Genomic DNA, 13,596 nt, shown 5'->3' with positions numbered 1-13,596 from the left:
ACCCCAAGCCATTTTTTGCCCCACTCTGCAATAGAGAGGTTGAGGGAAATCGAGCTGGAAGTGCTTACCTGTTTGTGCATTTCGATGTTCAAGCCGTAGGACATCTCATAGTACTGGAGAGGAAAAACAAAGCAAAAACAAAACATTAGTTGTGCAAGAACCATATTTTTAATGTGCATTAACAAGGTAGCTGTGGTTATTGTGACACTAGAAACTTAGGGAACATTTTGTTCAATGTGCAAAGTCCTGACTTAGAATAGATTAATGTTATTGTCATGGCACATCGTATAACAAAATTATATGCCATTCCCAGTCACATTATAAATGTATGAGGGGTGTTCATTAAAGATTTCCCTTGACCCACTTCCTGTGGAGAGTAATGAAACTTGGTCCAGTTATGAGTCCTTCTCTCCATGGGTGCCACCTAGGGACACACACTTCTCCAGTCTTTTGAAGCAACTATAAACACCTCGCTTGTAGAAGTCGACAGGTTGCTCCAAAAGCCATGCTGTGACTTCAGAAATCAGAGCCTCCTCATCTGAAAAATGCTTGCCCTTCAAAAATAACTTCCTTGTTCGAAAGAGGTTGAAGTCCGATGGTGTGAGGTCGGGTGAATCAGGGGGATGCGGGAGAATTTCAAAGCTACAGGACAGAGCATGCTTCCATTTGGGAAACATGTTGTGAACTGGTGCATTGTCTTGCAGAAGGCAGGTGGACATCTTTGGTGAGCATGTCACATTCTCTCTTGGTTTTGATGGCAATTTCCACAGCAGTGAAACATAGTATGTCCCAGTGATCATGATGCCCTTTGCTAAGAAATCCATCAATACTACTGTGCTGGTCCCAAAATACTGTGCCTGCTGAGAGTTGGGCACGTGCCTTCTTTGGAGGCGGTGAGTCATGATGCTTCCATTGCATCGACTGGACTTTAATCTCAGGATCATAGTGATAGACCAAGCTTTCATCCTGTGTGATCAGTCTGTTGAAAAAGTCCTCATGGCACATCATTGTCAATAGAGCCTGAGACAATCCGACTCGTTCCTGCTTCTGGAAAGGTGTGAGCAACCGGGGGACCCAGCAAGTGGATACCTTATGCATGTGAAGATGGCCTTGGGTGATTTTTTTTTCCATGGACCCCACACTCATCTTGACATTTTGGACTAGGTGGCAAATAGTTATGTGGTGATTTTCCAAAATGGCGACCTCCACTTGCCGGATGGTGTGTCCATCAATAGCTGAGTGGAATTGTCCTGGAATTGGAGCCGTTTACACCGAAGTCCCACCACATTAGAATTGAGGGCACCAGTTCATGACTCCATCATATGAGTGGGAATAATCCCCATAAACCTCTTTCATCTCATCAAACGTCTCCTATGGTGTGCAGCCTTTCAAGGAAAAGAACTTGAGGACTGCTCTGTATTCCACTGGGTTCATTCTCAAACCTCACACCACTTCAGCAACTGTACAATCAAGACAGTTATCAATTCAGAGTTATAAATTGGCACGTAACCTATCAAGACTTATATCATTACACATGTGCAGTTTAAGCATCCTGTGATAAATAGAAGTGAGTTAGGGGAAAACTTTAATGAACAGCCTTTGTAGAATTAGAAAACAAAAGCACCCATCCTTCCATGTATTAATCATTATTGCACCGATCCCCTGGTTGACGGAGTAGGTAAAACCCTTGTGCCAGCAGGACTGAAGACTGACAGGTCAGAGGTTTGAATCCAGGGAGATTGCGGATGAGCTCCCTCTGACAGCTACAACTCCCTATGCGGGGACATGAGATAAGCCTCCCACAAGGATAGAAAAACATCCAAACATCTGAGTGTCCCCTGAGCAACGTCCTTGCAGATGGCTAATTCTCTCACACTAGAAGTGACTTGCAGTTTCTCAAGTCGCTCCCGACACGAAAAAAAAATATTGCACCACCCTGTACTGCCACATCAGTGTGAAACCGTAGAGTTCAATAGAGTCACAGCTCTGGGATAAAATATATTTATATTCCGCCCTTCTCACCCCAAAGGGGACTCAGGGTGGAGCACAGCATATATACGGCAAACATTCAATGCTGGGACAAGAATTCATATACACATACATAAACATTAAAAACATTTATCTCAATATTAAAATACACCATTTAAATCCGTCCTAGTCATCTGTGTCAAATCTAAATTGGCCTGGGAAAGTTTCCTATCACTGCCTTATTGCCCTGTCCCAAAAGTTTGATCCCACAGCCAAGTTTTTACCATCTTTCTGAAGGACAGAAGAGAGGGGGCTGATCTGATCTCACGAGAAAGGGACTTCCATAGCCAGGGGGCAATCACCGAGAAGGCCTTGTCTCGCGTCTCCACCAATCGCGCCTGTGACAATGGCGGGACGGAGAGCAGGGCCTCCCCGGAGGATCTTAATCTCTGTGATGGTTCATGTGAGCCACATCGAGTCCTACGGGAGATGCTAGCGGGTACAAATAAAGTTAATAATAATAATAATAATAATAATAATAATAATAATAATAATAGGGGGAGATGCGTCTGGACAGGTAAGTTCAGCTGGGGCCATTTAGGATTTTATAGGCCAAAGACAACACTTTGAATTGTGCCCAGTAGCAAACTGGCAGCCAGTGGAGCTGGCGTAGCATGGGAGTTGTATGCTCCCTGTATGCCGCCCCAGTTATTAACCTGGCTGCCTCTCGTTGGACTATTTGAAGCTTCTGAGCAGTCTTCAAAGGCAACCCCACGTAGAGCGCGTTGCAGTAGTCTATCCTGGATGTAAAATATCTCTCACAGCCTAATTGTCCTTGTTTTTGTCATCTTAAATGGTAGCAATTCCCAAAATAATTCCCAAAATTTACCATCCAGATGGTAATAATGCCCAAAAAGAAAAATATTCAGGGTGAGATTGAGCCTTAAGAATATTCTGAGCTTTCTGGAGGCAGTGGGATTTATAAAGTCCTTCCAAAGAGGAAAGAAAGAGGCCGACCAAATAATCCTTGGGAGAGCAACATCCCCATTTTGCTCCCCAGAGAGGAAGAGGATGGGAAGAGGGCTTCCCTTCCCCACTTGAGGCCAACTCAAAGGCTTCAAAAGCAAAGGCAGCATGAATGGCTGCTGAAAAAGAACTCCCGCATTGTGTACTAGGAAAGGGAGCATTTAAGCCTCTCTTCCCTCCCCCCCCCCCAAATCCTCCCCCTGCTTTTCCATCTGCGCATAACTGACCCCTTTCCAAGAGCCAATTCTGCCAGAGCTATTAACCTTCTGCCCGGAGGAGCATTTGCCCAACGGCCGCAACAACAACCCAACAACCGCAGATGATTAGCAACGAGGGTTGCAGAAGGAGGAGGGAGGAAAGGGCCTCCCTCTTTGCACGCTTCCTCCTCTTCCTTTGCAAAGGCAGAAGTGGCCGCACACCACAGGCAACACAACCGCAAGGGGCTCATGGGACAGCGGACAAAGCAAGGCTCTGGGAGATTCCCCAGAAGGAAGCAAACGCAAAGTCTTCCTTTACATGCATGCAAAGGGAGGGCAACACAGGCCGCTTTGGAAAGGGAACGTGTCCTTGTGGCATGTAAACACAGCCCGGGAGGCATGGACGGGTTGGGTTCTAAGGGAGAGCAATATGTCATGTTGGCAGGTCAGCCGGGAAGGTTGGGCCGAAAACATGGCCTAGATTCCAGGGAAAATAGAAAAGGAGAAAAAGATCAAAGGAATGGCATGGAGTGATTACAGAGTGGATATCCCAAGCATGGGCAAACTTGGGCCTTCCTAGTGTTTTGGACTCCAACTCCCACCATTCCTAACAGCCTCAGGCCCTTTCCTTTTCCCCCTCAGCCGCTTAAGCGGCTGAGGGGGAAAAGGAAGGGGCCTGAGGCTGTTAGGAATGGTGGGAGTTGGAGTCCAAAACACCTGGAACAATATTATAATAACTTTATTTATACCCCGCCACCATCTCCCCAAGGGACTCGGAGCGGCTTACATGAGGCCAAGCCCAACAACACATCAATAAAAACAACAAGCAATAAGTAAATAAACAATACAATTAATACAACCAAGTTTGTCCATGCTGGGATATAACAACCTCAGAAGAACCCAGTTTGGAGCGGAACGAGGCCAAACAAACAGGACCCAAAGGTAGTTTTGTCCCAGCTTTATCTCATGTTAGTCTAGATACCCTTAAAGGTACCCACTTTGATAATTCAATTGTAAGACGCACACTCATTCCAGTAGCACAACCACATATAATACACCTGCAATTCTGAGACGCACCCCATTTTATAAGTTTATATAAAAGGAAAATGTATGCCTTAGAATTACAGAAATACAGAAATGCAGATATGGTCACAGCCTCATTTTGCGGCAGTGAGTTCCACAGGGTGAGTGAGCTCAACTCCCAAAACAATCTTGCTGTTTGAATGTTATTTATACTGTTTTTATATTGTTTTCATTTAAATTGTATATTTATGTATTTGGTTGTGGGCACTATGGTGTGCCGGTTGTTAGCCGCCCTGAGTCCCTCTGCGGAGGTCGAGATAGGACGGGATATGAATGTCCGAAATAAATAAATAAAAGGGAAGGAAGGCATCTGGATTCTAGGCCTTCCTTAGTAGCGAAGACCAACGCGTCTGAGCTCAGCTCGTGCAAAGGCATTTCCCGGACTTGTGGAGAATGAACGCAAACACACCCCAAGCAACACAAGTGGAATTATCACAAAAGACCTAGAATCCCCAAAGCAGGTGTCCCAGTTAGATGCACCCTTGCGCTATGTCCATGCAAATTACAGGCACTGAGTTGCTGAGTTTTCCAGGCTGTCTGCCCATGTTCCAGAAGCACTCCCTCCTGATGTTTCGCCCACATCTATGGCAGGCATCCTTAGAGGTTGTGAGATCTGTTGGAAACTACGCAAGTGGGGTTTATATATCTGTGGAATGTCCAGGGTGGGAGAAAGAACCCTTGTCTCCTTGAGGCAAGTGTGAATGTTGCGATTCGTCATCTTGATTAGCATTGAATGGCCTTGCAGGTTTAAAGCCTGGCTGATTGCTGCCCGGGGGAATCCTTTGTTGGGAGGTGTTAGCTGGCCCTAATTGATTCTTGTCTGCAATTTCCCCACTTTTTAAGTGTTGCTCTTTATTTACTGTCCTGATGTTAGAGTTTTGTAATACTGGTAACCAGATTTTGCTCATTTTCATGGTGTCTTCCTTTCTGTTGAAACTGTCCACATGCTTATGGATTTCAATGGCTCAATCAGGGCTCTAACTGGGTGCATCCAACTAGGACACAATGCTTTTGGGGTTCATAGGAAGCTTTTGGAGGGATCCTCCATGTTGGGGTCCCTTTGCCCCAGTTTCCCAAAGCAGCTCCTCCATTGCACCCTGGCGCAACCAAGTGGGAGTTCCCTTACCATCACGTAATGGCGCTGCATCTCCGTTTTCTCGTTGGCAAGCTTGTCGTACTCCACTTTCAGACTGAGAGGGGAAATGAAAGCACGGGTTAGAGGTGGGACTGCAACACAGCCTGTAAAAGGAGGGACGCTGGGACCTGCTCTCCGACAACACTATGTAACAAAAATTGGAAAACATTCTATTCCTGGTGTGAAAGAATTGGCCATCTCTAATGACATTGCCCAGGGGATGCCCAGATGTTTTTACCATCCTTAGGGGAGGTTTCTCTCATGTCCCTGCATGGGGAGCTGGAGCTGACAGAGGGAGCTCACCTTGTTCTCCCCTTTCGGTCAGCGGTCCTACCAGCACAAGGGTTTAACTCATTGCACCCCCAGGGGCTCCCATGACTATGACAACAACAACAATAGGCAGACGGGGTGCTAGCTGTTCTGGGGAAACTAGGCGGGGGGGGGGGGCTTGGGGCGGTTATCCCTGGCATCAAGGCCTGGGAATCCCTAAAAAAGCAATCCCAATCCCCCCTCCCCAAATAAGTCACAGGATTTCCTCCCAGGCGGGGGGGGGGGGGGGAGTGGGCAAAGGGTTTTTGCAGGAAGTGGATCCAAGAGAGCTGTGGAGCCACTTCCTGCAAAAGGAAAGGAAGGAAAGGATCCCCAAGAGTCCAAACAAGAGACAGAGCAGGAAGAAAAGGCTGCAAAGCTCTTGGCAGAGATGCTGGTTTCAGAAAATTACAGATTTTGAACGTGAGCATGATAGATTTTGAACGGATCAACAGAAAGCTTCCAAACCAGGCCTGGGCAAACTTGGGCCCTCCAGATATTTTGGACCTCAACTTCACAAGTTTGGGGGGGGGGGGGGGGAGAAAAGGACCTGAGGCTCTTAGGACTTGTAGGAGTTGAGGTCCAAAAAACCTGGGGGGCTCAAGTTTGCCCAGGCCTGTCCTAAACCAATGGCCAGCCCTGGGTTCCAACCCTACCCTACCCCTGCTTTCTCCCAAAGACCTATTCCTCCTCATCTTCCTATTCCTCCTTCTCTTTCTTTTCCTCCTCATCCTCCTCTTTTCTCTCTCTTGTTCCTCCCCTCTTCCTTCTCTTCCTCCTACTCTTCTTCATCCTCTTTGTCCGCTCATCTTCCTCTTCTCTTTATCCTCCTCCTCTTCTCTTTTTTCCTCTTCTTCCTCCCCCTCTTCCTTCTCTTCCTCCTTCTCCCCCACTTCTTCCTCATCTTCATCTCCTTCTTCCTTCTCTTCCTCCCCCTCCCCCTATTCTTTCTCTTCATCTCTCCCTTCCTCATTCTCCTCCTCTTTCTTCCTTCTCTTCCTCCTCCTCTTTTTCATCCTCTTTGTCTGGCTCATCTTTCTCTTCCTCCTCTTCTTCCTCCTCCTCTTCCTTCTCTCCCTCTTCTCCTTATCCTCTTCCTCCTCCACTTCCTTTTTTCCTCTTCTTCCTCCCCTTCTTCCTTCTCTTCCTCCTTCTCCCCTACTTTTTCCTCATCTTTATCTCCTTCTTCTTCCTCCCCTTCTTCCTTCTCTTCCTCCCCCTCTCCCTATTCTTTCTCTTCATCTTTCCCTTCCTCCTTCTCCTCCTCCCCTTCCTTCTCTTTCTCCTTCTCTCTTACTTCTTCCTTTTCATCTCCCTCTTCCTCCTCCTCCTCTTCTTCCTCCCCTTCCTCATCCTCTTCCTGTTCCTCATCTCCCTCTCCCTCTTCTTCTTCCTTTTCCTCACCTGTGGTACTGGGCCTGCAGGAACTGGAACTCGTCCTTGATACGGTCGCAAGACTCGGCCACTGTGAACTTGAAGCCTGGCTGACCCGGCTGGTGGGGTGCCTAAAGGGGGGCAAAAAAGAGGAGGAAAGGAGGCATTGAGTGATTGACAGGCCCTCAGAGACACAGGAGGAGGGGGCATGCTGACTCAAACCCACCCAAGACGTCTAGCATCCCACCCATCCCCCCCCCCCCAAGAACCCAAGATGGAATCAAAGTGGTGAGTTTTACTTCCAAAGTGGTGAGTCACACTTCTACACCTTTTGTGATGAGAGCCCCCTCCCCAAATAGAGTCCCCCATGGGGAGATGGGGGGATACAAAGAGAGGACCCCCACCCTATGCTTTTGGAAAGGGGAAATCATTATTAGTTTATTTATATCCCTAAGATAATACTGTATTTCCTTTTGGTATAAGAAGACCCTCAAATGCAGACAAATGGGGGGGGGGGGGCTTAGTTCAGGCCCCATGCAAATTAAGAGGGCTGTTGCCATGGCTACATTAAGGGGTTATCTAGGAAGGAAAGTGGGCCACAACTGTCCTTCCCCCCCCCCTAAAGAGAAGGCCATCTCTTCCCTGACACAATAATAATAGAAATAATAATCTATATTAGTAAATATATTATAAATATATTAATAGGAATATACATCACACAGTCCCAGACGCTTGGGAAGTGTTCGACTTGTGATTCTTTGATACGAAATCCAACATATAGATCTCGTTTGCTGTGACATACTGTGCTTTTGTGTCAGTAAAATAGAAATAATAATAGTAATCGCTCTAATATCCTAGGCCCTTGGGGAGAGCCTGATATTCAGAGATGAATCCCAGACACTTGGACCTAATGTGCATGTGTGCTGTGATGTACACGCAATAATAATAATAATAATAATAATAATGACAATAATAACAGTAATGATGATGATAACAACAACAATAATAATGATAATTATAGAAGTAATAGTAATTATGATAATAATAATGATGATAACAATAGTAATAATGGTAATGATGTTCATAATGTTAATAGCAATGATGATGTTGATAATCATAGTAATGTTGATGATGTAATGTTGATAATAATAATAATAGCAATAATATTTATGAAAATAATAATAACAATAATAGTAACAATGATGATGATAATGATGATAACCATGATGATGATAATAATAGTCATGGTGATTATAATAACGATAATAGTATTGGTAATAATAGCAATGATGGTGATGATGATAATAGTAATAATAGTAATGATGATACAAACACGATGATAATAATGGCAATAATAACAGTGATGACGACAATAATAACAATAGTAGTAATTGTAATAATAATAGCAATGATTATAATGATAATGATAACAATGATAATACTAATGGTGATGATGATGATGATGATAGCAACAATGATGGTGATAATAATAGTAATGATAATAATAACAATAATTATGATAAAAATAACAATAATAGTAACGATGATTAGAGCAATGATGATAAAAACAGTGATGATGATAACGATAATAATGCTAATAATAATAGCAATGATGGTGATAATAACAATAATGATAACAATGATGATATTAATGGTTAGAATAATAGTATTGATACTGATAATAATAATAATAGTAGTAGTAACGATGATGATAATGATGATGATAATAATAAGGGTGATGATGATGATGATAATAGTGATGATAATAATGATGATGGTAATAATAATAGTAATGATGATGATAATAGTAATGATGGTGATAATAATAATAATAGAAATATTATGAAAATGATAGTGATAATGATGATGGTAGTGATGATGATAGTAATAGTAATGATGATGATGGTGATAATAATAGCAGTGATGATGAAGATGATAATAGTAATGATGATGGTGATAATATTAATAATGATAATGATAGTTGTGATGATGATTGTGATGCTGATATTGATAATAGTAATAATGATATAATAATACTGATGACGATAATAATAACAATGGTGATAACAGTAATGATGATATAAAAATAGTGATTTTAATAATAATAGTGATGATGGTGATAACAGTAATGATGATACAATCATAACAGTGATGATGATACTAATAATAGTAATGGTGGTGATAAAAATAATAGTAATGACGATATAATAATAATAGTGATGATGATAATAATTGTGATGGTGATAATAATTGTGATGATGGTGATAATAATAGTAGTGATGATATAATAATGATAGTGATGATAATAATAGTGATGATAATGGTAATAACAGTAATGATGATATAATAATGATGATAATAATAATAGTGATGGTGATAATAATTGTGATGATGGTGATAATAATAATAGTAATGATGATCTAATAATGATAGTGATGATAATAATAGTGATGATAATGGTAATAACAATAATGATGATATAATAATAATAGTGGTGATGATGATAATAGTAATGATGGTAATGATAGTGATGACGATGATGATGGTGATAATGATAGTGATGACGGTGATAATAGTGACAATGGTAATAATGTACTAGTAATGATAATGATAATAATAATAATACTGCTAATAATAATAATAGTAATGCTTCTGTCTGGTCTGAGGGGTGACTCACCGGGTGCCTCCCTTGGGGATACATGGCCGGCCGGCCGGGGCGAGGAGGGGGGGTGGGGGTGGGAGGCAGAGAGCGGGCCTTCCTCTTCCCCTTCCTCTTCCTCCTCCTCTTCCTCCTCCTGGATTGAGCCTGGGCGGCGGGACAAAGGCGGTGGAGGAAGGCAAGGCAAGGCAAGGCAGGCAGGCAGGAGTCTCAGCGCCCCCCTCCCCCTCTTCCTCCTCCTCCTCTTCTTCCTCCTCGGGGTCCCGGGGGCTCTTCCTCCTCCTCTTCTTCTTCCTCTTCCCCTTCCTCCTCTCCTTCCTCTTCCTCCTTCCCGATCAGATCCACAGGCATCCTACCGGGCCCCTCCGAGGGGGCTCCCCGTTGTCCCCGGCCCCGATCCCGGAGGGGAAAAAGGCACCACACGCTTCCTCTTCTTCCTCCTCTTCCTCTTTTCCTTCCTCTTTGGGAGTCCCCCTTCTTCTTCCTCCTCCTCTTCCTCCTCGTCCGAAGCCACCCACCAGGATCCCGGAGTCCCGCGCCGAAGAGGAGGAAGGAAAGAAGGAGGGGCGGAAGGAAGGAAAGAAGGGAAGGAGCGGAGGAGGAGGAAGAAAGAAAGAAAGGGAAAGGAGGGGGAGGCACAGGGAGGGAGGGAGGGAGCGAGGAAGGAGGGGAGGAGCGTCTCGAGAACAGGGAGCCAATGGCCGAAGAGGGTCCCCACGTGGGGGACGAAAACCTGGATTGGGATTGGACGGGAAGGGGAGAGAAGGGAAGGGAGGCGCTTCAAGCCTCGAGGCTGCTGCTGCTGCCCTCTGCAGGCCGGCGCTGGGATTGCAGAGCGGAACGGATTGGAAACAGTAACAACTCAGCTCAACAGTAACAACAATCATCACAATGGGCGCACTGGCAAGAGTAACACGAATTGAGGGCAGGAATAGTAAAATAATTGCAACAACAACAATAATGGTTGCACTTGCAATAGTGGCATTAATAACAGTAACGACAATAATAATGGAGTTTGTAATAATAATAATAGCAATAATAATATTTGGTGCACTAGTAATACTGACATTAATAATAACAGTAACAACAACAATGGAGTTTGTAATAATAGCAACAACAACAACAATAATAATAATAATGGAGGTTGTAATAATAATAATAACAACAACAATAATAATGGAGTTTGTAATAATAATAATAGCAATAATAATAATAATGGGTGCACTAGTAATAGTGACATTAATAATAACAGTAACGACAACAATTGAGTTTGCAATAATACTAATAGCAATAATAATAATAATGTAGTTTGTAATAATAATAATAATAGCAATAATAATAATAATAATAATAATAATGGGTGCACTAGTAATAGTGACATTAATAATAACACTAACGACAACAATAATTGAGTTTGTAATAATAATAATAATAGCAATAATAATAATAATGGGTGCACTAGTAATACTGACATTATTAATAACAGTAACAACAATAATGGAGTTTGTAATAATACTAATAGCAATAATAATAATAATGGAGTTTGTAATAATAATAATAATAGCAATAATAATAATAATAATGGGTGCACTAGTAATAGTGACATTAATAATAACACTAACGACAACAGTAATTGAATTTGTAATAATAATAATAGCAATAATAATAATGTAGTTTGTAATAATAATTGCAATAATAATAATAATAATGGGTGCACTAGTAATAGTGACATTAATAATAACAGTAATGACAATCATAATGGAGTTTGTAATAATACTAATAGCAATAATAATAATAATGGAGTTTGTAATAATAATAATAATAGCAATAATAATAATAATAGATGCACTAGTAATAGTGACATTAATAATAACAGTAACGACAACAATAATTGAGTTTGTAATAATAATAATAGCAATAATAATAATAATAATAATGGAGTTTGTAATAATAATAATAATGGGTGCACTAGTAATAGTGACATTAATAATAACAGTAACGACAATAATAATTGAGTTTTGAGCAATAATAATAATAATAATAATGGAGTTTGTAATAATAATAATAATAATAGCAATAATAATAATGGGTGCACTAGTAATAGTGACATTAATAATAACAGTAACGATAATAATAATGGAGTTTGTAATAATACTAATAATAGCAACAATAATAATGAGTTTGTAATAATACTAAGAGCAATAATAATAATAATGGGTGCACTAGTAATAGTGACATTAATAATAACAGTAATGACAATCATAATGGAGTTTGTAATAATACTAATAGCAATAATAATAAAATGGAGCTTATAATAATAATAGAAATAATAAGAATGGGTGCACTAGACATGTGACATTAATAATAACGGTAACGACAATAATAATGAGTTTGTAATAATAATACTAATAGCAATAATAATAGTTATAATAATGGGTGCACTAGTAATGTGATATTAATAATAGTAACGACAATAATGGAGTTTGTAATAATAATAGCAATAATAATAATAATAATGGGTGCACTAGTAACTTGATATTAATACCAGTAACGACAATTCCGTTTGTAATAATAATACTAATAGCAATAATAACAATAGGTGCACTATTAATAGTGACCTTAATAATAACAGTAACAATAATAATAGAGTTTGTAATAACAGTAATTGTTGTTGTTCATTCGTTCAGTCGTCTCCGACTCTTCGTGACCTCATGGACCAGCCCACGCCAGAGCTCCCTGTCGGCTGTCACCACCCCCAGCTCCTTCAAGGTCAGTCCAGTCACTTCAAGGATGCCATCCATCCATCTTGCCCTTGGTCGGCCCCTCTTCCTTTTGCCTTCCACTTTCCCCAGCATAATTGTCTTCTCTAGGCTTTGCTGTCTCCTCATGATGTGGCCAAAGGACTTCAACTTTGTCTCTAGCAAATAACAGTAATAGCAAAATAATAATAATAATAATAATAATAATAATGGGTGCACTAGTAATGGTGACATTAATAATAACAACCATAACAACAACAATAATAATAGAATTTGCTGGAGTTTGGACCAACCAAAAGGGGGAGGGGGCTTTGGAGACAAAAAAGGGGGGGTCAATTTGCATGCTAACGAAGCATGCAAAAGTAGGGAGGGGAGGTGCAATGCTCCCTGTTTTGCATATGCAAAATTTGCAGGAGTGGGAGGGGGAGCAATTAAGGGAGCACTCCTCCTCCCCCCCTTTGAATAAGCACAAAATGGCTCCTCTCTCGCACGCACGGTGACGTCACGGGGCTAAAGAGCCCTCCCCCTCCCTTTTTTTTCCTGGGCTTTGAACCCACGTGGGGTTGAGGGGAAAAAGCAAACTCCGCATGCGCGCTGGAGACTGCCGGAGGGGAGGGGTGGTGAAGAGAGTGTGGGAGCGAGAGCAGCCGGCCAATCAGAAGGAAAGGGAGCTGCGTCCTCGGCGCTCATTGGTTCGCCACCTTCCAGGCTGCCACTCCAGTTCGGGGCGACTGTCAATCAAAGCCACGCGGGAGAAAGGAGAAGGGACCAATGAGATGGCTCCTTTCTTTGCTCGCTCTTTCTCGCTTGGGAGGGGGGAAGAAAGGGAGGAGAAGGAGGGGGCTTCATTCGTGGCTCCAGGAAGAAGAACAACAACAACAATAATAGGTGCACTAGTAATAATAATAATAACAATAATAATATTGGATGCACTAGTAATAGCAATAATAATAATAATAATAATAATAATGTATTATTGTTAATAATAGGATGATTTATTGTTGTTTCCATTTGCTCCTGTTCAACAACAACAACAATGGGAGCCCTAGTAATAATAATAACAATAATAATATTGGATGCACTATT

At 41.8% G+C, this 13,596-nt stretch overlaps 1 protein-coding gene across 7 annotated transcripts in view; it reads right to left on the bottom strand.

The window, feature by feature from the left end:
• The window catches only part of TLE3 (TLE family member 3, transcriptional corepressor), a 42,225-nt gene extending 31,823 nt beyond the window's left edge, over positions 1–10,402 (bottom strand). For all 7 annotated transcript variants that reach the window (XM_060755397.2, XM_060755399.2, XM_060755398.2 and 4 more), the window contains exons 1-4: positions 9,770–10,402; positions 7,123–7,223; positions 5,401–5,464; positions 69–113 (exon numbers count right to left, since the gene is read on the bottom strand). In XM_060755397.2, the coding sequence (XP_060611380.1) occupies positions 69–113; positions 5,401–5,464; positions 7,123–7,223; positions 9,770–9,793 (234 nt within the window). In that variant the 5' untranslated portion in view covers positions 9,794–10,402. The remainder of the gene's footprint in view (positions 1–68; positions 114–5,400; positions 5,465–7,122; positions 7,224–9,769) is intronic.
• Between the last annotated feature and the right edge of the window lie 3,194 nt (positions 10,403–13,596).

This window comes from Anolis sagrei, chromosome 9, assembly GCF_037176765.1.
Source record: "Anolis sagrei isolate rAnoSag1 chromosome 9, rAnoSag1.mat, whole genome shotgun sequence".
Taxonomy (NCBI): Eukaryota; Metazoa; Chordata; class Lepidosauria; order Squamata; family Dactyloidae; genus Anolis; species Anolis sagrei.
Note: the sequence above shows the minus strand (reverse complement) of the source record. Positions and strands in the feature narration are given on the sequence as shown.